This window comes from Paecilomyces variotii (genome assembly GCF_004022145.1).
Source record: "Paecilomyces variotii strain CBS 101075 chromosome Unknown C8Q69scaffold_12, whole genome shotgun sequence".
NCBI classification, from domain to species: Eukaryota; Fungi; Ascomycota; class Eurotiomycetes; order Eurotiales; family Thermoascaceae; genus Paecilomyces; species Paecilomyces variotii.
In genome coordinates, this window is record NW_021167151.1 from 695,972 (window position 1) to 722,136 (window position 26,165).

The window sequence follows — 26,165 nt, forward strand, 5'->3', positions numbered from 1 at the left end:
CCCTCCTGTACACTCAATACAACAGACACACAAAACTCAACTTTCACTTCATCCCATCTTCTTCTCCTCCCCTCCCCCAACAAACTCCACAACCAATCCATCCCAACTCCACATTTACAAGATTACAAGATAGATATACCCCGAGCTCTCGACCCAACCTATCTTCTTCCAAACATGAAGCTCAATTTGGTTATTACTAATCACTAATTGACCGCGTGGTCTAGTGGTTATGATTTGTCGTTCACAAAAGCTGAACATGTATTTGTCCCGACAAGGTCCCGCGTTCGAACCGCGGCGCGGTCAATTTTTTTGCTCGTCTCATCTTCATTCGAATCCTTACAGTGTGTCGTTTGTCGGTGGTGGAGGGTATTCTTTTTGTTGATGGGTGTTTATATGGGGGATTTCCTTTTGCCAGTAGGTTACGTACTTGCCTGATGGAGGGTGGATTATTAGGGAGATTTAACTAGGTAGGTATGAATTGGGTATTTGATATAGGAGACAAGGATGAGAAACTTGGTAAAATTTGTTTATTTGGTTGTCCCTTTTGGGATATCATGCGAGACCTCGTCGGATGACGATACCATATGGATCGCGATCGTTCTCGCTAACGTCGACTCTGACTTCTTGATCCTTCCAAGCTGCTTCCAGGCCATCTGCCGCACCTGTAGCACCTTGCTTTGTGATTTCTTCTAAAGTGGAAATTCCCTCTTTGCTGGAAGTTGCCCACTCTTCTCGCAGAGCTTCCTCGAGCTTCTTCCTCATTACTCCACGTATGTAGCCTCGTTCCGTGTTCGAGTGGAACAGTGCCACGACGGCGGACCCGCGCTCGATGGCAGCTAGCGCATCATGATGACTGAGTTCGCCTGTGAAGAGGAGATCAGGGGGCCCTGAGCTAGTAGCCTTCATGAGAACGCCGGCGCCCGAGCCAGGGCATACACCTACTGTGCGGATCTGTATACTGTCAAGAGATGCAGATTGAGGGATAGCCACGGAGAAGCCGGCGGGGTTACCGGTCCCGCGAGCAATGAGATCAATTATGGAACTCAAGGGCTGCGGCTTAGCGAAGGTGACAAGACGACCCATACCAGCAGACTCGAAGCCTTCCGGAACAGGACCCGCGGAGGGGTGGATAGTGCTGCGGGTATGGGGCGTCGCTGACGAGGCGGTGATAGATGAAGGGGGTTGGACGTATGTCGGTTGCGAATAGTTGCTAGAGGACGATGACAGATTTGTGACCGCCGTCGAGTTTTCTGGGGAAATGGCGCCAGTGACGAGATCGCAGAGCCAGTCTGCCATGCCACCCGGCACAGCATCGACTGCCGTGTGTGGACAATATACGCTTATTCCTTCCTGAGCTAGGCGAAGGAGCGATTGTTGCTGGGGGTCACTAAGCGTGATAGATTTGAGACCGCGGAAGATGATGGGATCTAGGAAAAGATATCATCAGTTTTGTTGAAAGATAAGACGGAGGTTGAGGTCTAGCAATAATACATACGGTATGCCACGATAACTGAATCCCTCCGCTTGATAGCCTCATCTGCGACTGCTTTTGTCAAATCGACAGTCAAAAGAACCGAATTCTTCTGTCTCCGGGCCGGATTGAATGGTGCTTCCAGTAGCACTGTGATCGTCTGTCAGCGTTGCGAACATTATGCTGGAATATCGAACAGGCAGCGCTCACGTCCAGTGTTATCCCAACTCTTGTCCGCCAGAGACTCTGGGTAGCTAATCCATAACATTTAGTATAGGAACTAGACAAGCCACGGTGTGAAATCCAACATACATCTTCCTCATAGAGCTCACCACAGCTCTCGTAAACGGCGAAGACGTAGCGGGACCGGGCAACGACATGGTGGAATATTGGCGCAGGAACCCCGTACGAAATAGACACCGCATAAAGATCCCAGCTTTATCAAGAGCAATTGACCTTCTCCTCCAATTCTTCTCTTTCTACCTGTCGTTTGTCTTAAGAAAACTGAAACCTACCTGCGAAAAGAGCGGGGGAGGTATCGGAATTTGTGGCGCTTCTGGAGCCATATCTAGCTTGAGCCACACCTGCTTTCTTTCTTAACTGACGCACCAGCCACGCCGGCAATCTGAGGTTCGATGATTAATTCCGTCACCGGTTTGGAAATCAATCTTTCCCCCAAGGTCTTTTTTGATTTCAACAAATCAACAAAGGAAACACCATAAAACCATTGCATTCATACTTGAAATATACCTTATCTTCCTACAATCGAATCGCATCCCATTACCGGGGCTGTTTCCTTTTCTCTTTTTCTTCCCTAGAATCCAAATCCTTCTAGAAGACCGTCTTCCAGAACCCCGGATCCTCTTCCTCTATCCCACTTCGACTTATTTGACGCCCTTCCCCTCCAACTCCACGCTTGATGTTCGCCCGCGCTTCCCTCGTGAGCAGAACCTGCCGGTACATTTTCCGCGCCAACAGCGTTGCTGTCCGTCCCGCTCGTCCTTTCTCGTCCCTGTCCTCGAGAGCCTTCGCGGCCGTCGACGCAGCAATGGCCGACACGGCGAACACGTCTGGTATCTCGGCGCAGTCGCTGAAGGAGACTTTGACGAAGCAGTTGGAAGCGCAGTATGTGGAGGTGGAGGATATGTCTGGTATGTCTGATTTGATGCGATGCGATGCGATGTGGTTTGGATTTGGATCTAGATAGGATGTAATGCTAATCGCTATCGTTTGTGGTACTGTATAGGTGGATGCGGCCAAGCCTTCCAGGCGATCATCGTCTCTCCGCAGTTCGAGAAGAAGAACATGTTGGCTCGTCACCGTCTGGTGAACTCGGTTCTCAAGTCTGAGATTGCGGCTATCCACGCGTGGACGCCAAAGTGCTATACTCCCGAGCAGTGGGCGCAGTTGCAGCAGGGACAGGCTTAGAAGTGGAAAAGAAAAGCTGCTGTGCGGAGATCTCTATGATGCGTGCTTGTCCAGATGAGATCTGCCATGTTTTAGATTGTCCGAGAGCTGAGACGGTTGTTGATTGGCCATCCGTTCTTCTTTTCTCTGGATATATATGTGTATTTTAGGCGTTTTGAGGCATTGATATCTACAGTGAATATATAGCCAACTTCCGGCTTCGATCAATCAAATCTATTGGATATAAAATGCTAAAGCACAATGGGATATATTGCGTGTGCTACATGTCCTGCACATGAACATCGTGATATACGTCAATGCTTAGCCCAGGACCTTCTCCGCGGTGGAAACTGTTGTATCGTCATTATCAGCATGCGCCCAACATCGCTAACTTGGGGTATGGACTCAATCTCGTACCATTGACACCGGTGTTGTCAGGTTCAACAAAGGCCTCCTTCACCTTTCCGTCCTCGATCTTCAGCGCGTAGCGCTTGCTGCGGGCGTTTCCGAAAATCGAGGCACTGTCAAAGGTAAGGTCGAGAGCCTCAGTGAACTTGCCGGTAGGGTCACCAAGGAATCGAATCTACATATCGCGTTAGGTCTTCGAGATCGATAGGAAGAATGGATTGGCGTCACTTACGCCGCTCTTGCCAGTCGGGTCGAGGGACGTTCCCCAGGCCTTAGTACTGTATGCCAGGCATTAGTCTCCATCTAATTCTGCCGGTGGAATCCTAGCTTTCAATCTACGTACACGAAAGGATCATTCACTGAGACAACAAACACCTTTCCGGCATCCTTGAGCTTGGGGTGGTTGATGTAGCCAGGGACGTGCGTAGCCGAGCAGGCGGGGCCTGAGAAGAGTAGAGAAATAATGATTAGCAACCATATTCACTGCAGTTCTCTCTCATATGAACCTTCCCTGGAAAGAGGACGTTTCCGATGCTCCCTGTCCGCACTCCGTTCTTCCGAGGGGTATTATAATCCAGATACATACTGAAAGCTGCAGGGGTGCCAACAATCACACCCTTTCCCTTGAGTTCCTTGGCCAGGTTGACCTTGTTACCGGGCGAGCCCTCGACCAGGACGTCAAGGTCAGGGAGCGCGTCTCCAACCTTGACGAAGGCCGGCCGGGTGTTATGGAACAATGCCCGCTGAGCATGGACGCGAGGAAGGGTGGTGGTAAGACGCTTAGCTGCGAACATGGTGGGCCAGAAAGAGCTTCAAATGAAAGAGATTCACAATAAAGCAGATACTAAGCGCAAAAGACAATGCAAACAGCGGTTGGAACCTTGTGTGGCCGATATCTGGATAGTTGATGGTTGACAGGAACTGACCCCCTGGGCGAGCGCGGTTTACTCTGCTCTGATGATTACATGTTACGCGGTGGAGCTTCGAGCCATATTTCGTCATTGTTTGGAGGCAGGCCCGAGCGTCCATTTCCAGAAGGTCTTTGGAAGAGAACGAGTTTCATCGCATCGCTTCGCATAACGCGATCTTATATAACACGCAGAGATTATGAGCGATGGATAATGAGTTCGAGTCTGCAGGTGTACTTTTTTATAAAGACCCGAATTCCACGGCGCGACGGGATAAGTTGCCACTTATGCCAATTGACTCCCGAAGGACAAGAAAGTCTCCTAAAGTAGGGGTCGGAAAAAAAAAAAAAAAAAAACAAAAAAAAACAAAGTTATATATGACGATGGCAATCGCGACAACAGCCATAGTACCATATGCAATTTGCTGCTAGGATACGTATACTCTGCCATATCTGACCACGTCGTGCAATAACGACCTGTCAGGTCTGGGGCGTGTTGTCGGGTGCCCAATCGCAAGAGCCCGAATTCTGAGGAGTTAGAACCATTACATGACATTGGGGCTTCAGTATTTCGATGACATCTCCGGCTGAATGCTGTCTGCATGAGTGGTCGTCGCATTTCTAACAGACATTGTACGCAAAGGTGAGTGCCGCGGCTATCGATCGGGGTGAGTCCGCGGAAAAGATTGAATGGAAACTTGCTGAGCTTACGTAGTCAACAATGTCAGCAACTCGTGAAGATGATGCCGGTCAGCAATAATCATACTCAAGACGTGGTTGAGGATTCTGATCTTGCTGCTGCCCATAGATTATCATGGCAATAATGCTTTGACCAACTCTCGCCGGCGCTGACTGCCCGTGATACGGGGCCAAGCAGCTTCGATAGAATCGATCTAATGACGGATGGTCCTTGCTCTAAAAATATTAGTGTAGAAACTGGGGTCATCATCGTTGTTATTATTTGCAATGTGCGATCACAAAGATGACTGAGAATATCTAATAGTCGCTGGAGGCTGTCGCGTAGCTGCATGCCAACAGCAGTTCCTGGCGTCTTGGTGAGCCACATCAGGCTCTTCCGAATTTAGCACGGGAAGTGAGCAAGTATGTATGGTAGTGTCTCTTTTTTTGTTCTTTTTCTTTTCTTTTCGGAGCAATATTAGTAAAAATAATAATAATTGACTCTGGTCGACTGCGGATAAGTGTCACCGTTCAAAGACGTCATCTTGTCAGGGCTTAGGGTCAGCGTCCCAGAGGGTCACCATCTGGGTCGCCGAGAAAGCCTCTTATCCACAACACACAAAAGTCGTCCATCCGCCGTGCCGACCGGCTCCAGTTCAGGCACTTCCCCATCCTTACGGGCTTGTACTAGCCACTAGAGCTTGGGGAGAAGGGTCGTCGCGAAGGAGAGCCTCTTTGGGGCATGGATTGGGTCACCGTTTGCTGCATCCACCCAGCCTCAAGGCTTGGGTGCGAGTTGTCTGTCTCTCTTGTCTCTCTCAAGAGGTTCCGCGTTCGTCTGGTAGTAGAGTATTAGCTTTTTGCGTAAGAACCAAACCACACACACCACGGAGGCAAACGAGTTGGCAGCCAGCTAGCTATCTAGCTTTCCGGCTTGTTTTCCAGCGAGACAAAAGCAGAGTCGATCGATTAGAGTAGATATCTGGCCTCTGGTCAACGCTGTGATTGATGGTGTGTCCGCTGTCCCGATCGATCTCAACGTGAGCTGTTGGCGGCGGAGATTCTGCGTTAGTTAACAGCAACTCTACCCACCTTTTCTCCTGCGCGAGATCGAGGACGGAAAGCAGACGGTAGATAGTATACGAGACGGAGCGTCGTTAGTTGATTCATTCAGACAAATCCCCCCAGAATCAGGTCGAGCAACTGGAGCAGATCGAAAGCCCGACGACAGGGCCAGTTTGGCGATCGACTTTTGGTCACGGCAAGCATCTCCCGCTCTCCCCCGACGACTAACTAATAACGAACGAAAGTCGACCATCGCAGCGCATCGCATGGCCAACCCTGCAGTTATCCTCTAGAGCCCATTTCCCCTCCTTCTTCATCCTCTCCACCCCCGACGGCTGCATTTGCGTGGTTTCATCTCGCTGCTCAACTGTCTCCGCTGTCATTCCAGTCGGCCTTGATTCTGCCGGTCTCGTCTTTGCCCTTCTGCTCCTTGCGTTGGAGACAGGGCTCTTTTGTGGCTAGTTCCCGTCCGCAATCCTGGTCTCTACTCAAATGGGAGTTGGGACGATCTGCGGAAGAATCCAGCATCTCCAGCTCAACTTCGAGTCCCACTGTCACAACCTCGTGCAGCTGCTATTGTCCTCGTCAATAGCGGGCGCTGCGTCTCCACAGCCCGGCTGAAGATTGAGCGTCTTCTTCTTTTTCGCTCTCTCCCGCTGGGACGTGTTGAACCCTCCTCCTTATCCGTTCCTATCGCGACACGTCTAGACCACCATGGACGGCGGCCAGAGCTCAGCCTCCAGCTCCGCTGGGAACTCCAGCGATTTTGTAAGTATAGCATCGCGATCAGATGGCTTTAATGATACAGGATGCTGATGGCACCCATCCAGGTACGGAAATTATACAAGTAGGTCTTGTTTCTAACTACTAGCACGCTCGATCGCCAACCGATCACTCTCCGCTCTGCATCGAACCCTATCTAATCAATGTGATGACAGGATGCTGGAGGATCCGTCTTACTCAGAAATCGTTCGCTGGGGAGACGAAGGCGACAGCTTTGTGGTGCTGGAGGTAACATACCCCGTGTTCGTTGTCGAGGATCGAGAACGATCCGGCTGACTTGGGCGCCAGTGCGAAAAATTCACCAAGACGATCCTACCCAAGCATTTCAAGCATAGCAACTTCGCCAGTTTCGTGCGTCAACTGAACAAGTATGACTTCCACAAGGTCCGACAAAACAACGAAGAAACGGGCCAGTCGCCGTATGGACAGAATGTCAGTGATCGATGACCCTACTGCCAAATGGACCGTCTTGAATTCGAGTGCGCTGACGCCCTGCAGGCTTGGGAATTCAAACACCCGGAGTTCAAAGCAAACAGCAAAGATTCGCTCGATAATATCCGACGAAAGGCACCCGCGCCCCGTAAGCCGGCTCAGATGAGCGAGGATTGCGTGCCGACTCAGCAGATCGACCTGATGAACCAACAGATCCTGGCGCAGCAACAGCAGATTCAGCACCTCTCGGACCGCTACGCGCAACTGACTGTCGACCATCAATTGATGTTACAGGAACTGATGCGCGTGCAGAAGACGGTTCTGAACCACGAAAATGTCATCCATCAGGTCATGAACTTCCTACTGTCTGTCGACGCCCGCCAGCGCCGCGACAGCAGAACAGCAGCGCCCTTCCACGCTCAAGCTCAGGATGGTTCGACCCTGAGCCCATCCCAGATAGGCGGCGCAGATGACCAGCCAGCCTCGCCTCTCCAGCATGCGTCGAAACTGCTGAGTGACATGAATGCAGAGATCCAGTTCAACTTGGCCGGTATGGATTCCGTCGATGCTCACAAGACCCCAGCAGTGGTAGCGACTCCGCCGCTGGAAAATGCCCCTCGCAATGGTGCTGTGCGGCCTCCAACATCTGCAGGTTCCAGCGCTACTATGGGCTTTGCAAAGATGAATGGGGAGCTCGAATCGGTCGTCTACCCGGTCGGCACTACGAACGGAATCGATCCAATGTACAGCGAACATGTCAACAATATCCCCTATCCTCTACCGTCGAAAGAACTCGACCCGTCAGATCCTCGTCGACAGTATGCCGATGGTCGCAAAAAGAGCACATACGTAGACCCCGGTTGGGTGCGCAGTCCACATATCTTGCTTGTTGAGGACGACGCTACCTGCCGTCAGATCGGTGGAAAATTCCTCTATTCGTTTTCTTGCGTCATTGACACTGCTGTAAGTTTGTCTCAAGCGTGTGGTTTTCCCGCAGTGCTGACAAGACTTTAGTTCGATGGACTTGAAGCCGTCAACAAAATCCAAGATGGTTCGAAATACGATCTCATCCTGATGGACATTATCATGCCTAACTTAGATGGCGTGTCTGCTTGCCATCTTATCCGCCAATTCGATCGAACACCCATTATTGCTATGACCTCTAATATCAGAAGTGACGATATCCAACTCTACTTCCAGCATGGTACAGTCTTTTCCTGGCCATCCCGGTCCATATGATGCTAATTGATGCCAGGTATGGATGATGTCCTCCCGAAACCGTTCACGCGCAAGAGTCTCCTGGATATGCTCGAGAAGCATCTGGTCCATCTCAAAACCCTGCCTCAGAGCATAGAGACTTCAGCTCCAGCAGCGGCAGTCCCGATGGCCGCGCCAGCCTCAACGGGTCCTTCCATAAAGGAGGACAGCTCTCCGGGACAATCACCAGCGGCGTCCATGAACAACTGGCAATCTCCTGGCCAATTCCAGGGCCTATCTCCCGTCCATCCAAATGTGCAACAAGTCCAAGGCCAGTATGTCCAGGCCGGGGCGGGCCCTCCTCCGTACGCCATTGATCAGAACGGTGTCCAATATACTGCTCCCGCACCATTGAACGCCGCGACCGCCCGACCACAGCATCGAAGACAGCTTTCCGAGATGTCAAGCGCCGCCGATGCCGCCAACTTCGCAAAGAGACAGCGTATCTATGCGCAAGCGCCGCAGATGGTCGGCCAAGTACCTGGACCACGTCCCGGATGAACGGATCAGAAATATTCACGTCTTGCGCCTTTGTGCCATCGCATGCTAGTTGTTTGTTCCTTCAGTGTGGGGCGTCTACTATATAATTGGCAGGAGGCTTGGCTTGCGCGGTATATATCTTTGGATTTTCGTCAGACCACGGCGTATACGGCGTTTTGATGACTCTCTACTTGTTCGGTAAAAAGTAAACTTTTGCACAACATCTAGCGGGGATTTTTATGTTGGCACTTCTTGAACCATCATGGGGATTTTTCTAAAAAAGAAATGGGGGGAACTTAATTGGCTCGCCTGTCTCAAAAACTACGGACTTGGGACAGGAATCTACTTGTGGCTAGTGAGATCATATTGGTTGTATCCATCACTAGGTCCCGCGTTGCGGATGACGTTCATATGGGCTGGCGATCTGCTGTTGTTGTGCTTCGATTGCAAGTGTGCTGATTGAGCTGTCTTTTGCTATACCGGTATTCCCCTGGGGCTCTTGCGATCCATTCTCTTTATGATCTGGAATGTACATGCTATGGTCTAGGATACTTTGTGGTTCTCCAGACCGGCAAGCTGGAATTCTGGTAGAGATTGAGAATCCTTCTAGTACTTTGTATTTAGTTCGTTATCTTCTCCTTTGGCCTCCGTTCTGAATCCAATGAAGCAAGGAGAACAGGAATCTTTCCCCCCCCCCTCTTTCTTCTTTGAACTAGCAGCCAACGTAAGCCTGGCACTGTCTTGAGTCTCGGGGGTCATCCCGGACGAACGGCAGTAAGGGTTGGAATCCATGTTGATAACATCGATCAGCCTGATTCAGGCTAATTGCTAAACGTAGAGAATGTCTGGTAGTCCCCCCTATGGGAATTAGTTCCTAAGCATCTCTTGTAAATGCCACGCAGAATCGCAGTGCGCCTGTCTTCCTGAACCCGGTGGTCATAGAACTAAATACCGGGTGATCCACGGGCCAACCCAGGTGGAAACGAACGATTCGGGATGCCGTCGCGCTGGGGTCCAAACATCCCGCCTATCCATTTCTCCAGGTTTTATCTTTAGGTCGCCTGGAGGTCTAGACCGGCGGGACCTGAACAAGGACAGACAACCTGGAAGTCGAGGACGGTCCAGGCCTTGGATGCAGATGATCTGGACTCTCTGCGGCTGGAGAGCCAACAGTGGCTGTGGTGGCTGTGGCGCTGTGGCCGTGCACGAGGGGTGTAAGAGCAAACACGGCAAACTTACTCGATCGGAGCGGGATGACTCCGATGGGCTTGGCGGAGTTTTTGTGCACTGCCCTTTCATATGGTACAGACTGTTGGATGTGCTTGCTGCTTGCTCCCCAAGTCAGTCGGCCAGGTCTCGTGTGAACGGCTATTCCACTTGTCCACTATTCACCCTCGATTCTCACTGGATTTGACGTGAGTCGACCCGGTCGATTCTGGGTGCAATATCGCTACCGCGGACCCCTCCTCGTTGACATCTCGCGCGCGAGTTCGGTGGAGCTATGGGCCCGAAACAGAAAGGAGGAGGCTCATCCAAGAGCAATTCGAGAAGTACTGGGGAGGAGGTGGAGGAATCGCTGCAGGCCGTTGTACGTTCTAGTTATCTCTTGATCTACGGATGACTCACTTGCAATGCGGGGCCGCTTTGGCTTTTTATTTATAAAGGACGAGTTGGTTAATCATATTGGAATGGCGACAGATCCTAGCCGATACGTTCGAAACGAGATTCCAGCCGTTCACATTGGACACTCCTAGGGTACGTCTTTGCTGCTATTTGGAAGGGTGCTGCTATAATCCGAGAGGAAGGAGAGATCGGTTGTGAATATGGAGTCATCCTGATAATTGAGAATCAGTGTCTGCTACCGCTCGCCAACACCCCGCTTATAGAGTACACTTTGGAGTTCCTCGCAAATGCTGGAGTCGAGGAGGTTTTCCTGTACGGAGGAGCGCATTCGGATAAGCTGGAGAAGTATCTCAAGTAGGTCGATCTGCAGGTTGGCGTGTGTCCATGTTGCACAGAGGCTGACGGCGCGCTTAGTGCTTCGAAATGGAGAGCTCCCTCTTCACCATTCAAGAAGTTGACCTTCCTCAAATCGACGTCAACGTCCGTCGGAGACGTTATGCGCGACCTGGACGGCAAGCATCTCATCACCGGTGATTTTATTGTTGTTAGCGGAGATGTTATCAGCAACCTTCCCATTGAAGGTGCATTGGCTAAACATCGGGCACGTCGTGAGGCGGACAAGAATGCTATCATGACTATGGTTCTTCGTGAAGCGGGCAGGAACCACAGGACCAAGGCTTCGACGATATCTCCTGTCTTCGTTATCGACCCGACAAAGGACCGGTGTCTGCATTACGAAGAGATCCAGCAACATTCAGAATCAGCCCCGTCGTACCTCACCATCGATTCGGAGATTCTGACGTCACATGCTGAAATTGATATCCGTCAGGACCTGATCGACTGCAGCATTGATATCTGCACGCCAGACGTTCTGAGCCTGTGGTCGGACAGTTTCGACTATCAGATGCCCCGAAAGCACTTCCTCTATGGTGTGCTGAAAGACTACGAGCTGAATGGAAAGACGATACACACCCACATTATCAAGGACCACTATGCAGCACGAGTACGGAACCTGAAGGCCTACGATGCTATCAGTAAGGATGTTGTTTCGAGATGGACATATCCGTTGTGCCCGGATACGAATCTCCTTCCGGGGCACACGTATGAGCTGAGAAGGGGGAACCTTTACCAGGAGCAAGGTGTCACGCTAGCCCGGTCCTGTGTGATCGGCCGTCGAACAGTCATCGGACAGGGTACCCGCATCGGAGACAGAACTTCTGTCAGTAACACGGTTCTGGGCAGGAATTGCAAGATTGGGAAGGATGTTATCCTCGACGGCGCGTATCTCTGGGACGGAGTTGTTGTTGGCGATGGCACAGAGATTCGCCAGGCTATTATAGCTGATGGAGCAACAGTGGGTAACAAGTGTAAGGTTGAGCAGGGCTCCTTGCTGTCATATGGGGTAAAGATTGCGGATGGCACTATTGTGCCTCAAGGAACACGGATCACGCGAGCGCAGAAGGCACCCGGAGCCTCGATTACGAATGATCCGAAGATTGTCGGCGACGGAGGAGAAGGCTACGAGTTTATTCATAGTGACGATGAAGATGACGAAGATGACGATGCTAGTGTGGCTTCGTCAGGACTCAGTATGAGAAATGCCTCTCTAGATATTCTGTTTTCGAAATTGCTAATGTTTTTCTACAGTCTACAATATGGCAAACCTTTCCTTGTCCCGAGAATCAATCTCGACGTTCTCTTCTGAGATGTCAGATTTCGTGGGCGCATCGCGGTCCGGCAGCTTTGGTACATCCTACTCGGACGAGGAGCGTGAAGATCACTTCCAGCATGATGCCTCTACCAGTGTCTACGATGGTCTGCGTGACGGCGTCACTGCAGATGTTGTACAGCTCGAGCTTGTCAGTCTGCGTATGAGTGCCAACGCATCTGAGCACCAGGTGCGACGAGCTGTGGTATCTGCTTTCATGAAGCGCATTCAACAGCTCATGGAAGAGGGCAAAGGTGCCGGTGACGCCGTCAAGGACGTTTTTACTAAGTACAAGGAGATTGTGGAACGCATAATCTTCGACAAGGACAGCGACAAGAAGCCGGATCAGGTCGACCTGCTCCTGCTGATCCAGCAGGACCTTGTGCACCGTAACCGCGGTGAAACGGTGCTTCTGTTCACCTCCAAAGAGCTATACGATCTCGAAATCGTGGAGGAAGAAGCCTTTGAAGAATGGTGGGAGGATGAACGCTCCCAAAGCAGCGAAGAGCTCCGGAAGGTTCGTGCGCAGACGCAGCAGTTTGTTGACTGGCTGGCGAACGCATCAGAGGACGAGAGCGACGAGGAAGAAGACGAGGACGAGGAAGAGAGTGATGAGGAATGATTGAGATGATCAAAAATAATGGAATATATTCAGGGATGCCTCATGTGTACGCAATATGTAGACCCGCGGAGATAGCATCTGCGGAATACTAGCCAAAATAAAAGCACATATACCCGTGTTAGAATGATAGACTCAATTGTTTTCCACGAGCAAATGGGTAGAGTTTCAAAAAGTTCTACGTCTACATTTAATGGAGTAATACAGATGTGTAGAAAAAATCCGAAACAAAACCAACACCCCCCAAAGTTATACTATAGAAGCCAAAAAGCCGAACGACAAGCCGAACAAAATACCGGATAAACATTTCTCAAAACCAAACACTAAAGAGTAACTAGGTTAAATCAGAGTTACACCATGCGAAAATCCCCCCGATCCCCATCTCCAATAGAAGTTGCTGACTGTTCGGGGAATATGCGTTCTCATGTTCGGATATCCCGAGCCAAGTGACGTGTTTCTTTCCCCCGGGCTGTCGGATCACGGCAAATACTATCGTCAGCATCGTCGTCCCCGAATCCCAGAGGGGACGGAAACGGGCGGAATGAAGATCAGGAGATGATGCTTTTGCTTTTTGTGGAGCTTGTAATCAAGAAAGATCGATGGTTTCTGTATGACTGGTTTGTTGTTTTGAGGGCTTTACTTGTCCCCATCTTTCATGCTTAATTTGATTGGATAGGTAAGTTATGTCATGAAAAGAAAATATTAAATAGGAAAGGTATATTCTAACTAGTTACCGTGGGAATGGATCTGGAGATAATCAAAGGAAACAGGGATATATAAAGCTGAGGATCTGGCAAGGGGTGTCTGGTAGATCTAGAATCTAACATGTACAACGATCGTATAGCGGTTTTACATCACTGAATATCATATTACCGGTCAAACGAAACCTCAGCTCTCTCTACCTACCCGATAGTCCTCTTCAAGTGAGAGGAACAAGAAAATCATCAATCATCACTACCGCCCATCATGCTAGGCAAAGTCGCGATCGAGGAGGCAATCAATCCTCCATCCGAACTGCACAAGCAAGCAGGGATGATCTCGCGTGACATCCATCCGGACCACGAAGACGAGTATCGAAAACAAGTAACCAGCATCGAGGACCGCGAGAGACGCGCTGCTCGAACCGGCGTCGGATACACGATCAATTCACACGTCTCGCCCGGCATCCAAGCCGAACGCGATCCAGCCGTCGCAGAGAAACTAGCCGTGGAAATCAACGATTGGATGTACAACCAGATCAAAGATCGGCGCGACACACAAGGAGCATTCGCAGCGCTATCGATGCATGATCCTGCGAATGCAGCAAAGGAGCTCCGTCGCTGCGTCACGCAGTACGGATTCCACGGGGCGTTGCTTAATAACTGGCAATTAGCAAATAACCCCGATGGAAGCATCAAGTTCCTCTTCTACGACCAGCCTGAATACGATATCTTCTGGGAAACACTCCAGGAGCTCGACGTACCTCTATACCTGCACCCAGCACCGCCCGCGGGACCTCTGCATGATATTCAATATGCCCAACGTCCGTATCTGATGGGGCCGCCGGCATCATTCAGTAACGATGTCAGTCTACATTTACTCGGTATGGTGAGCAATGGCGTCTTCGACCGCTTCCCCAAAGTTCAAGTAATCCTCGGCCATCTGGGGGAGCGAATCGTCTTCGACACATGGCGCATCAACCACTGGCTTGAAGACGTGAAGAAGCCGCGTGGTCTGAATAAGACCTGCAAGAAGACCATCAGACAGTACTTCCGGGATAACATCTGGGTGTCTACCTCGGGAAATTTCTCCACTACATCGCTACAGTATGTGATAAGTATCGTTGGTGCGGATAGGGTTCTTTTTGCGGTGGATTATCCACAGGAAGCGTATGAGGATGCGTGTGGGTGGTTTGATAATGCGGAGATTAATCTGAGTGATAAGTTGAAGATTGGGAAAGAGAATGCGAAGAGGCTTTTTAGGTTGGGGAAGTATAGGGATTCGGAATCAGGTTGTGATTTTTAATTAAGACACGTTTGATGGATGGGGATGTGTATGTACATACTAAGCATTGAGGGAGGTTTGGAACATGAGATGGGATCTTTAGATGGTATAGAAATAGAACTGCTTCTCAATTTAGAGGAATGAAGATATACGTAGAAACGGAGCTCTGTTATTGACTATATGGATATTACGACTGTTTCTTTTGCGCAGCAGCTTAAGAGGAAAGCTACCTTGCGCATTTTCGTTTGAATGTGATATATGGCGTGAAGCCATAGCTGAGATTTTTTCTATTCTTATGGTAAGAGCTATGGATGAGAATTGCGGAATCAGAGGCATCGATAACCATAGCCAGGCTTTCCCTGCAACCGCCTCCATATCTGATCATTTTAAGCCTGCTGGAGTTTGTCAAGGTGATACTCACCATTATCCGGGAAGAATAGACGGATACCCAGTCACGAGCTGATTCCTTTGCATGAGAGTCTGATGCCAATGTTTGATTCGCCAATGTGTTATGGAGGGATGGAATTTCTCATTAAATTTAATAGGTATACTGCGATTAGCAATTGAATAGTCGCCAACAAAGGAAGGTTATCTTCATATCTCTATCAGTCCCGACAAATAAATCTTTGGGGCACTACTATAGTAATGCATTACAGCTCCCCCGTCTCAATACTTTAGTCCTTGGTGATCGTGTCAAGGCCTAGTGCGATCCGACACTCCTCCAAACTATTCCTTTCCATTTCTTCATACAGCAGAAACTCGTCCGATACGGTCGTTCCTAAATTCCGTTCAAAATTCTCTCGATCCGGTTTCCCTTGCCGCATAGCTGTTTCCCTCGTGTCCTTCTTCAGGTTGGATGTAAATATTCCGGCAGCGGAGACTGGTAGGAAGTCCTCGTAAGTGATGGGATCAAAATCTAGGAGACGGTCTCTTATGAGTTCCGATACGCTCCTTGGGCTGCTATCTGCGTCTTTGGCATGACCTGATCGTTCCTCTCCTCTTGAGGTAAGTTTATATCGAACGAAAATAAGCCCCTCCGACCTGAGCTGAAGCCAGTTATCTGGGTAATTCTGGAACGAGCTTCTCAGGGCTCCATCAAAGCCATCTGAATCATTCTGTGCTTGCCGATACGCTTCAGAAAGAAGCTTGTCATAAAGCTCTCGTCCCTTGCGTGTGACTGCAGCTCCGCGCTGTTCAATCTCGCCGAATCTGGCAGTGTGACTCCCATCGATCCAGGAGCTCTGTTGGTCAGAATAGAAACGGACACGCTCTTCCAGAGCTTTGAAGCTAGTCTGCCGCAGAAGGATCTCACACGTTCGCGGTGGAGGACCCTCGATCCGCTCTTTACTAGGAATTCCCCTTTCCACCATGGTCTTTTGGACGAGATCGATGTCCAGAGTCCGTGGCGTCAGATGATTAATGTGTGCACTCGGAAAAGAAGCGATGTCTGCAACTATTGGATGTTCTGCTTTCAACCGGTTGTATTCATCAATAGTGACTGTTGCAGCGGAGTGCCATTTGAAGGTCTTCAGCGCCTCGGAGAGCAGTTCGTCTGTCTCAGCTGCTGCGAGCCCATGGTTCCTCTCTGCCGTTTCGATGAGTTCAAGCAGGCGATCTGTGAAGAGTTTCCGTCTTGATAAAATGCCCCCAACCAGATTTCTGATTTCCTCCGACAAAAGGTCTTGTCTAAGAAGAGTGGTAAAAACACGGAAGGGATGCTTGTTCAGAGCTGCAGTCTCCACTGGTCGAAAAGCAGTAGCATGGAGTGGAAATCCAACGACCGTAAGGTCATAATAACCCACAGGGTACATCCCAAAGATTGCAAAAAGACGTCTAATGGTGGTAAGCTCGTATGGCGTGCCTAATCGAATCGCTCCATGTCTCTCCACTCGATGTCTCGGTGGCAGCTCGTACGGGGCCTCCGCGAGCGACGAACTTGCTCCATTTAGATGTGCTAATCGGTCTGAAACGACATTATCGTCGACCTCGTTGACAATTTCGATCAAATCTGCGTAGAGAGGAACTTCCTGTTTGTACATGTCCGATAACGCGAGACAGAAACGAGCCCTGAGAGCATCGCGGTCCCAACTAGACGCCTGCGCATCTGCCATTATGTGTCAAAGCATGTTAGATCGTTGAATGAATGATGGCAAGTTTCTCACAAGCACCCGCTCATTTATATTCAAATGACAGCCCGAGAGTAGCCGTCCTGGTTATCCGATAAGGATGACATGGCGATGCACATCCCCGCTCGCTCCAATCGGATACAGGGATAAAACATGCAGTGTGTCATGCCTTCTTCCGAAAGTCCTGGGTGATCCGACGGATCAAAGAGATGGCGTCGGATTGTCTAATTTTAGGCGATACATTGTTACTCCGGCGGATGAAGATAGGAACGATCCGATGGAAGCAATCACCGGGCTAGCTAGTGTCAGTCGACACCTGCACGGCAGCCCTTCGGCATATTTCTTGAGGTTACAAGTTAATATATTCCTATCAGTGTTTGCCTATTGTCAGGATAGTTGACTTCCGTCTGAGCTTACTATCTGTATGCCTTGTCCCTCCAACGCTCCTTTACGTATGGTGGTGCGTATGCTCAACCAACCTCAGTCAACGACTATACAGGATGGCGTCATATTACAATGACAATAAATCCAAGCAACATGTATATTACCACCGATAGTATATGAAATAATTGTACAACCTAGAACTTCGTTCTATTTCTTCACTTCCCGATCTTCATGCCAATGCAAATCCTTCCCGACGAACCGCCATTTCCATGTACAGTAATTACTTTGTCCGAGCTGTTGTCCCAGATATAAAATGGTACCATGCTTGAGAACATCGACGCTAATATGGCAGCAAGGATGCCAAAAACAGTCACATAACCTGGCTCTTGGATCCAAGAGTTCGTGCAAAAGCTGAGAAGGAACCCGAATCTGGCTTCGACTAAGATAAGTATGTGCTAGTCTCCATAAAACAAGGTCGAGGACGTTACCTTCGAAAGCAGCCTGCATTACCACCGCCTCACCTGCAATAGGTCTGTAGGAGTCGAGAATGTGAACCAGACCGATATTGTTCGACTTCACTGCGGTGAAATTGACTGATTTGTCGTCGGTAGTATAATGTATGCGAATCGCACCTCTATGTCCGACCGATACCCGATGACATACCGCGAGAAGGAGCACCTTATGGCATGATTTATGGACTCGATATGATTAAGATCTACTTATGACCACTGTAGTGATTTCATTGTTTAATATTGAGAAACCAAGACGGTCTCAAGACAAGGGTGTTATCTCATAAGATATGAAACTAGAAAGGACATCACAAGAATGTTTAGAAGGCGTCTTGAAAGAAAGATGGAGATTCCAGATAGTTGACTGTCCTTTCTATGCGCACGTAGTTCATTGTTGGCTTTCTCTAGTATAGAACAATCCCCGTCAGGTAAAATTACCCCGCATAGATAGAGAGCCGAGGATTTGCAGGTAGTCGTGCCTGCAGCCTGCAGTCGCGTTCCACTCCTCTTCTGCATGTTTATCCATTTTAGGAATTGCTAAGTTGCTAATAAATACTCTGTAGATAAATACGTTACTCTGGTTGACCATCTGGGCATTCTAAGACTTTGATACTCATTGGGGCTGCTAAAGTTAGTTCAGGGTAAGGAATGGTGTTAGGGCCAACCCGTCTGAAGTCTGCTGGCGTTGACGGTACTTATACGCAGAGTCCCTTTGTATGCTTCTTTGAAACGAGTATTATAGCTAGTCCTGCTAGGCCATTCTTTCTTCGACTGCAATATGGGTTGTCCAGTAATAATATATAATATATGATATGAATATACGCAAATAAGGCTGACAGACGGTAACAATACAGTAACTAATAATACCACTCGGTCACCCGCGCCTGTCACGCTCTCTCTCCGCCACTGACATCTTCTTCCACAACCTTCAGCTTTCTGGCTGACAGAACTACTCTACTCTGCCATACCGATCTCATCCTCTTATGAGTGTACGTCCCCTCATATCTACTGTGAGCATCCTATCCTTCAAGTCAAGCCACTGTCTCTGTCCTGATGGTATTTATCTGAGTCGGTTTCTCTGCCTACTGACATCATCCAGCGACAGGCACCGGCTAACTAACCACTGGCTCTCTCCCGTACCCGGTGCACTTGTCCCACTATCGTCTAAGAGCCGTCGTTCTCTCACTTACCGCTCCACATCTCCTGCCTATCATCAGAAGGCGAACTCAGGCGGTAGAATTCCGGAATTCAGGAGTCACCATCGATGGTCGTTCCTCTCGTTCGCGACGCCCTTCGTTGCCCTCGTTCTTCTTAAGAGTATTTATCAGCCGTCTCGGCCCGCCTCCCGAAGTCTCCAGAAGACCTGACCTAATCTTACCAATCTCGATCCGCTTTAGGCCAAAGTTTGACGCAGTGCAGACCTTAGTTTAGAAGTGGCGGGACTTGCCTGGACGATCGATCACTTAGGTGCCTCCGCTATCGTGAACGTCAACCAACACCTATTCCCCTGATAGAAACGGCGAGTAGGAGCCTCCCCAGTGAGCTTTACTCGTCCTCCGGACCTCTTATTCCAGACCGGGATCATCCTTGGTGAGCTGTGACTTGTGTGTTGCTTGGGGGAAAGAAGGTCTCGACATCCGTCTCGAGGTCTTCCTTTTCCGATTCAGCACATATCGGCCATCTTGCCACGGTCCCCCAACAGCCGTCACCACGCCTCCCCAAACGAGGAAGAGGAAGGCGCTCGAGGCGGCGATCGAGGAGAACGAGGTCAGCGCCGCCGCCCCTACTGCGGAGGCATCACGAAACACTGCGGGGCAGCGGTCGTCTAGCAAGCTACGTCGCACAAGCAACGCGGAGGACAAGGATAAGGGATCGATTTCCACAGCGGGTTCAGGGGACAACTTCCCGGTCTCACTGAGGCAGAGGGTGTCGGATCTTGCCACGCCCGCAACCACCGCCGGCAGCATGGATTCGGACGATGATTTCATGAGCGATGCGTCGAGCCAGGGTTTCTTGGATACTCAGGGTAGCGATGATGAGAGTTTGGGTGATGGTAAGCTTGAGATCCCCCATTTAGTTCCGGTGGGGCTGCATGCCGGTTACAGAATACTTGCTGACGGCTGATTGCCTTTACAGATTTCGGAGACGACTTCGACGGAGGGTTTTCGAACGATAAGGACATTGTGAAGGAGTTAAAGAAGCCTTACGAGGTCGACTTCAGGGTTCTAAGTCCGGAAGATATCGAGGCGGAGCAGAATGTGCAGATCAACGAGGTTTCGGCCATACTAGGACTGCCTCCAGAGTCTTCTGCGATCCTGCTGCGATATGCCAGGTGGAACCGGGAGAAGTTGATAGAGAACTACATGGATCATCCGGAGGAGATCCTTGAGGAGGCAGGACTGGGCACAGTATCCGAGAGCACGCCTAAGGCGCAAGTCATCCCAGGCTTTATGTGCCAGATCTGTTGCGAGGACGGTGACGACCTTGAAACCTACGCGATGCGATGCGGGCATCGGTTCTGTGTCGACTGCTACCGGCAGTATCTAGCACAGAAGATCAAAGAGGAGGGCGAGGCTGCAAGGATTGAGTGTCCACAAGATAACTGCCATCGTATTGTGGATTCAAAGTCTTTGGGCTTTCTTGTTACAGATGATCTCAAGGATCGGTATGTTTTTTCTTCGCAACTATCGGACGATAATGATGTGACGCTAACTTCCTTATCACAGATACCAGACTCTGCTCACTCGAACATACGTCGATGACAAAGAGAACCTGAAATGGTGTCCTGCACCTAACTGCGAGTACGCGATTGATTGTCCTGTCAAGTCAAGAGATCTCAATAAGGTTGTCCCAACGGTACATTGTGCATGCAGGCATAGCTTCTGTTTCGGCTGCACTCTCAGTGATCACCAGCCGCCGCCTTGCTCTCTGGTCAAAATGTGGCTTAAGAAGTGCGAGGATGACTCAGAGACGGCAAACTGGATCTCAGCCAACACAAAAGAGTGCCCGAGATGCCACTCGACTATCGAGAAGAACGGGGGATGCAATCACATGACATGTCGAAAGTGTAAGCACGAGTTCTGTTGGATGTGCATGGGTCTCTGGTCCGAGCATGGAACCAGCTGGTACAATTGTAATCGGTATGAGGAGAAGTCCGGGTCCGAAGCTCGCGATGCGCAAGCCAGATCAAGACAATCCTTGGAGCGATACCTCCATTACTACAACCGATATGCGAATCACGAGCAATCCGCCAAGCTCGATAAGGATCTTTACCTCAAGACGGAGAAGAAGATGACGAGTCTACAGTCGCAGTCGGGAATGTCCTGGATCGAGGTACAGTTTCTGGACACAGCGTCGCAGGCGCTCCAGCAGTGCCGACAGACGCTGAAGTGGACGTATGCTTTTGCTTACTATCTTGCACGAAACAACCTCACGGAGATCTTCGAAGATAACCAGAAGGATCTGGAGCTGGCAGTCGAAAGTCTGAGTGAGATGTTCGAGAAGCCTGTTCCGGAGCTTGCCTCTTTGAAAGTCGATATTCTCGATAAGACGGCGTACTGCCAGAAGCGGAGAGTGATTCTCCTTAGTGATACTGCAGAGAACCTGAAGCATGGTAAGTGTTGTGCCCGTTTACTCATCTTGTCGCGCATGTGGCGAATGCTAACTTCTTTCCAGGCGAATGGACATTTAATGTGCCACTGTGACGGTACCGGGTTTTACAGTTCCCGTTGCCCAGGATACTCTGCAATGACATTTAAGACATGTCTGGTTTTTATCCGACCGTGTCACAATCAATATACTATGTGACACATTACAATGTCAGTCTTACTGACCGACGACGACGCCATGACTACACTGCAAATGATTGATCTTTGTACCAGCCTAGGCATAGCAAGGGCGTGACTCAGACTTGACGGCTGATCTACCAGCGAGGCCTGTGCATCATCAGCCTCCACTCTTGAGTATGTTCTCTCAGTTAACATGGTCCCGTCTACCAGCTCTCCTTTGTTTCTCCCGTGTCTTCATGCTTATAACTTTTTTCATTTCTACCTTTTTCCTTTTTTTCTGTGCATGTCCATACAGGGACCCATGTCTGTGACTACACCTACCGCCTACCACAGCTTATCCTATAGTATAAGTATGATATGGGTCATCTTCACGCCCTGTACTGTATCCAGGTCATTTATCGGGTTCGAATCGAGAGCATATTCAATCAGCGGAGTTTTCTTCTAGCAAGCTAAACCGTTTCTTCTTCTCTTTCTGACCGGACTGTACATGAATGGCCACATAGATAGCATAAGAAACCTAGATCATAATCTTGGCATGCGAACGGATATCTGCACTGTTGTCACTCTCGCCACCGTAGCTAATAATAACTGAAGTACTACATAGCCCCAAGTATGATAGGAATAATAACAATAATATCAGACTATCACTGCAGCAGTTTCAAAGTCAAACCTAACTCTAATCCCACTTCAGCAGAACGCCACATAAACCATGCATATTGCTAGCAGATTGTTATGCTCGGGACGGAAGCCCGAGACGGCCGGCATTTTGCCAGACTCGGAGGAAGTACGGGCCCAGTGAGGACAAGGCTCGGGTTCGCGCGGTTCTTTTTTTTTTATGGGTCTAGAAGGGAATCCATTTGGTAACCAGTGCATTCCTTGTTCCTTTTTCGCTTGTCTTTTCTTTTTTGTGGTACTTTGCTTATTGGGATGAATCATGATTTGTGTGTAAAGGTGTTTATTCATAGTTGTTTCTGCGTTTTTATATGATATTGAATTTTAAGTTCTCCTGAGGAAAGAAAGAAAAGAAGTTAGCTGAGAGAATGCCGAGAATGCACCAAACGCAAAACAAAAAAAAAAAAAAAAAACCTGGGGAGCGTCCGTGGAGCTTCCGTGGCTTGACTGATCTGATAAGAAAAGAAAGGGAAGGCTTCTAGCGCTTCCAATAGTCCAGTCTCCTGGCTTCTAGGTAAAACCCTGTTGTGTATAATCGAGTCCGCTTGTCCATCCGCGCAAAGGTACTGATGCGCCGCGAATATCGGCTTTTTCTCTCTGTGGATGACTTTCTCCGCGATCTCCGAAGAGCAACTACAACGCCTGTGACGGCAAGGTAGCCCCGTTTCTTTTCATTTTTTTTTTCTTGTCTGCATTGTTTGCTCAGATCATCTAGATCAAACACAAAGTATGTAGCTAAGACATGACATCCGCCAGAAAGATGCATGAAAGCCTGCACGACAAGTCTATAACGCACCTTTCATTACCATCCGCATTAGCCCGGACAGTGATAATGAATGAGATCTCGCAGGCAAGGGGAGATTCCTCCGTCATCGGACATCTGCGAGACAAGAAGCAGTGATCTGATGGGGTAGTTAGCTAGTCTGGGTTTAGGCGAACTGCTGCTCCGGGTCTCCGCAGAAACATGAATATGCCAGATGGCCGTCTAGCGTAGAAAAAAAGAAGAAGATGTCTCAACGGCAAAGGCTGTAGAACTACATCGTGCCATTGCGCATTCTCCTGGTGTATCTGAACCCAGAGCATCTCTTGGTTAGAAAGGGTCCGCGAGACAGATAGGAAGAGATCAGGTCTGAGCGTCTCGGCGTCTTTGCTGCCAGACCCCGTCATAATTTTCCCATAGGCCGCCCCAGCAGGTGCCGAGCACGCAGACAGAGGAATAATACTTCCGCCAGCAATTCCTCTCTTCTCATAGCTCCGGCGGTTGACTCACAATCTTCAGTCTATCCTCTCAACTCTCCCCTCCTTCCTTTTTATTCTTCCTGCTTGTCCTGTCCTTCCGTGCGGCGACATACGTGGACCCGGGAACTGCGCTCTTCTGCTCCTCAGCTCGACTCCGGTTGCGACCAGTATTCCCCTAGCGTTTCCTGTACAGCGCCGGCTGCGCCGTGAGCTATAGCAGCTCGAATGGCGTCTCCCGACAAGGTCCCGGGTGAAGAATATGAGTACGTCTGAACCGGATTGATGCGACTTGAGCTTCCGCCCGGTCCTTTTTTTCTCGCGGACGGCCTGAGCTCGGGGAACAAAAAGAAAAGTTGGCTAACACCGAGGCATGTTTATAGCTATGAAGCTCTCCCCGCACACTATGGCTTGGGTCACAACATGTTAGCTGGCGCTTTCGCCGGTATTGCAGTATGTCCATGATTTCGGCCGGTCTTGGAGAAACCGGTTGCTCGACAGACAGCTGACTAGAAGCGAAGGAACACTCTGTGATGTACCCGGTTGATTTGCTCAAGGTACGTTGAAAAGACCCTGTTTCTCCGACCATCAGGGAATATATATTCGCATGAAATGAGAAGAACTGCAGCTGATTGAGATCCTGTGTCAAAACGTAGACCCGGATGCAGATTATCAACCCCGGAGGCGCGAATCTGTACACAGGCTTGACGAATGCCGTGTCGACCATCTACCGCATCGAAGGCTGGCGCACCCTGTGGAAGGGTGTCTCGAGTGTGATTGTTGGTGCTGGTATGAAATGCGCGTGGAAAAAGACTGTCTGCGGCAGGATACTGATGTCTTGGATCAGGCCCGGCTCATGCCGTTTATTTCGGCACGTACGAACTTGTCAAGGAATTTGCGGGTGGAAATGTTGATGACGGACATCACCCGATGGCAGCAGGTGTGTTTTTACACTTAGTCCCTACTGGGAAAAGTTTGGATGGACGTGGCGGACACAATGGAAGGGACGATGCTGACAGGTGAACTCTTATACAGCCCTGAGCGGAGCTTCTGCGACCATCGCCAGTGATGCGCTCATGAATCCTTTTGACGGTTCGTATTGATACGGGTTTGATGGGAAAGTCTTGTTGCTAATCTCGAACAGTCATCAAACAGCGCATGCAGGTTCATGGATCCCAACACAAGACCATTATGCAGTGCGCAAAGTCGGTCTATCGCGCTGAAGGCCTCCAGGCCTTCTATGTCTCCTACCCTACGACACTCTGTATGACGATTCCTTTCACGGCTACTCAGTTCGTAGCGTACGAATCTATCTCGAAGTTCATGAATCCCAAGAAGGAGTACGACCCGTTTACCCACTGCATTGCGGGTGGTCTGGCTGGTGCTTTCGCAGCAGGAATTACTACGCCTCTTGACGTTGTCAAGACTCTCCTTCAGACTCGTGGTCTCGCGCAGGATCAGGAGATCCGTTCGGCCAAAGGCTTGCTCAATGCAGCCTCTATAATCAAGCGACAGTATGGTTGGAAGGGCTTCCTGCGCGGAATGCGTCCTCGTATTATCTCGACTATGCCCAGCACTGCCATTTGCTGGTATGTATTTCTTAATGCGGACATATTTCTGCTCCCTTGCTAACTCAACTGATAGGACTTCCTACGAGATGGCGAAGGCATACTTCAAGAAGCAGTTTGCTGACAGCTGAGAGAGCTTCTCCATATGCTTTCTTGTCACGTCCTCCTCCTACGAACCATCTTTTCTTGGTCTTGGAATACCTCATTCTAATGATAAAGGCCTGAAACTTCCATGTCTCAGGTGCATGGTACACGAGATGTTTTCTCTCTAGATTTTCTTCTGGGTCCATGGCGTCATGATGGTTTTTTTTCGTGTTTTCACACTCTGGCGTGATCGTTTTGAGATACCCGGTCACTAATGATCGTGGAAGCCTGACAGGGCCGTCGAAGCAGGAATCATCCCTGGCTTGTCTCATTTACTTCGCTTCTGGCTCTGTATACTTTTGAAATATTTTGGGGGCGGGTTTCGTTTCAGCTTTAGATTCCAAGGATCGTGTTGAGCGTCATCCGTCTCCGGGGGCCTTCTGCGGAGCGTCTGTCGATTCTGATATCGGCGTTCGAACGCATGGGATTCCCGGAGTACGGCGACTGTTCTCGAGGGGCTTTCAGCTCTTTCATGATTCCAATCATGTTTCCTTTCAACCAGATGTACTCATAGATGCCATAGCAATTGGCCCGGATACTCCCAAAAGAGCTGTCATGAAACCGGAACAAAACCACCTGGGGAAGAAAAATAAGACGTCTAATTCCACTCTGATCACCCACAAAGTAATTAACTATTTTTCACATCTTCAACGGACGTGCGCTTTATATACGACCAGGACAGGGCCACTATATGCATGCATCTACAAGGTGTTTCCTCTGGAGCACGGTGCTAGTAGCAGGTGCAGCAATAGACCTCAGGCAATGCCCTCTGCTGCCAGAATGTATTCTGTCACCAACAGTCTGTTCGGTTTCCCACAGACGACGGGGCAACGAAGCTTTACGAAAGGGACCAGCCGCAATAAGTAAAGCATGCGCTATCTCTCTCTCTCTTCACGTCACCAACTTCAGACTCCCCC

The 26,165-nt window shown here is 49.7% G+C and overlaps 10 protein-coding genes and 1 non-coding gene across 11 annotated transcripts; 8 read left to right on the forward strand and 3 right to left on the reverse strand.

The window, feature by feature from the left end:
- The first annotated feature begins 209 nt into the window (after nt 1-209).
- Nucleotides 210-303, forward strand: C8Q69DRAFT_t121. Its single transcript has one exon. It is a non-coding gene; the product is annotated as a tRNA-Val (tRNA).
- Nucleotides 304-458: 155 nt separating this feature from the next.
- C8Q69DRAFT_478333 (putative NGG1 interacting factor Nif3) lies at nt 459-2,019 on the reverse strand. The gene is made up of 4 exons (XM_028631379.1): nt 1,784-2,019; nt 1,682-1,725; nt 1,496-1,621; nt 459-1,427 (listed from the first exon to the last, which is right to left on the reverse strand). The coding sequence occupies exons 1-4, from the start codon at nt 1,894-1,896 to the stop codon at nt 553-555; spliced, it is 1,158 nt and encodes a 385-aa protein (XP_028482396.1). The 5' UTR covers nt 1,897-2,019; the 3' UTR covers nt 459-552.
- On the forward strand, nt 2,019-3,088 carry C8Q69DRAFT_478335 (bola domain protein). The gene is made up of 2 exons (XM_028631380.1): nt 2,019-2,622; nt 2,718-3,088. The coding sequence occupies exons 1-2, from the start codon at nt 2,391-2,393 to the stop codon at nt 2,897-2,899; spliced, it is 414 nt and encodes a 137-aa protein (XP_028482397.1). The 5' UTR covers nt 2,019-2,390; the 3' UTR covers nt 2,900-3,088.
- C8Q69DRAFT_478338 (AhpC/TSA family protein) lies at nt 3,089-4,564 on the reverse strand. The gene is made up of 5 exons (XM_028631381.1): nt 3,873-4,564; nt 3,630-3,729; nt 3,519-3,564; nt 3,296-3,461; nt 3,089-3,228 (listed from the first exon to the last, which is right to left on the reverse strand). Exons 1-5 carry the CDS (start codon nt 4,078-4,080, stop codon nt 3,200-3,202), a joined length of 549 nt encoding a protein of 182 aa, XP_028482398.1. The 5' UTR covers nt 4,081-4,564; the 3' UTR covers nt 3,089-3,199.
- A 1,921-nt stretch (nt 4,565-6,485) lies between these two features.
- On the forward strand, nt 6,486-9,030 carry C8Q69DRAFT_90087 (putative stress response regulator/HFS transcription factor). Its single transcript, XM_028634150.1, has 7 exons — nt 6,486-6,704; nt 6,767-6,783; nt 6,875-6,947; nt 7,008-7,151; nt 7,218-8,114; nt 8,166-8,355; nt 8,407-9,030. The coding sequence occupies exons 1-7, from the start codon at nt 6,651-6,653 to the stop codon at nt 8,907-8,909; spliced, it is 1,878 nt and encodes a 625-aa protein (XP_028482399.1). The 5' UTR covers nt 6,486-6,650; the 3' UTR covers nt 8,910-9,030.
- Nucleotides 9,031-10,115: 1,085 nt separating this feature from the next.
- Nucleotides 10,116-12,993, forward strand: C8Q69DRAFT_478357 (putative translation initiation factor eif-2b epsilon subunit). Its single transcript, XM_028631382.1, has 5 exons — nt 10,116-10,476; nt 10,587-10,643; nt 10,741-10,865; nt 10,926-12,100; nt 12,159-12,993. Exons 1-5 carry the CDS (start codon nt 10,390-10,392, stop codon nt 12,839-12,841), a joined length of 2,127 nt encoding a protein of 708 aa, XP_028482400.1. The 5' UTR covers nt 10,116-10,389; the 3' UTR covers nt 12,842-12,993.
- A 579-nt stretch (nt 12,994-13,572) lies between these two features.
- On the forward strand, nt 13,573-14,985 carry C8Q69DRAFT_90375 (amidohydrolase family protein). Its single transcript, XM_028634151.1, has one exon. The coding sequence runs from the start codon at nt 13,805-13,807 to the stop codon at nt 14,840-14,842; it is 1,038 nt and encodes a 345-aa protein (XP_028482401.1). The 5' UTR covers nt 13,573-13,804; the 3' UTR covers nt 14,843-14,985.
- A 300-nt stretch (nt 14,986-15,285) lies between these two features.
- Nucleotides 15,286-17,165, reverse strand: C8Q69DRAFT_478360 (hypothetical protein). The gene has a single exon (XM_028631383.1). The coding sequence runs from the start codon at nt 16,930-16,932 to the stop codon at nt 15,496-15,498; it is 1,437 nt and encodes a 478-aa protein (XP_028482402.1). The 5' UTR covers nt 16,933-17,165; the 3' UTR covers nt 15,286-15,495.
- Nucleotides 17,166-19,506: 2,341 nt separating this feature from the next.
- C8Q69DRAFT_90598 (RING finger protein) lies at nt 19,507-21,734 on the forward strand. Its single transcript, XM_028634155.1, has 3 exons — nt 19,507-19,893; nt 19,977-20,505; nt 20,567-21,734. Exons 1-3 carry the CDS (start codon nt 19,806-19,808, stop codon nt 21,645-21,647), a joined length of 1,698 nt encoding a protein of 565 aa, XP_028482403.1. The 5' UTR covers nt 19,507-19,805; the 3' UTR covers nt 21,648-21,734.
- C8Q69DRAFT_90444 (hypothetical protein) lies at nt 21,652-22,188 on the forward strand. The gene is made up of 2 exons (XM_028634154.1): nt 21,652-21,658; nt 21,722-22,188. Exon 2 carries the CDS (start codon nt 21,822-21,824, stop codon nt 22,071-22,073), a length of 252 nt encoding a protein of 83 aa, XP_028482404.1. The 5' UTR covers nt 21,652-21,658; nt 21,722-21,821; the 3' UTR covers nt 22,074-22,188.
- Nucleotides 22,189-23,456: 1,268 nt separating this feature from the next.
- Nucleotides 23,457-25,662, forward strand: C8Q69DRAFT_90433 (mitochondrial carrier protein). The gene is made up of 8 exons (XM_028634153.1): nt 23,457-23,802; nt 23,920-23,989; nt 24,058-24,093; nt 24,193-24,325; nt 24,384-24,476; nt 24,572-24,628; nt 24,681-25,125; nt 25,181-25,662. Exons 1-8 carry the CDS (start codon nt 23,765-23,767, stop codon nt 25,233-25,235), a joined length of 927 nt encoding a protein of 308 aa, XP_028482405.1. The 5' UTR covers nt 23,457-23,764; the 3' UTR covers nt 25,236-25,662.
- Nucleotides 25,663-26,165: the final 503 nt, after the last annotated feature.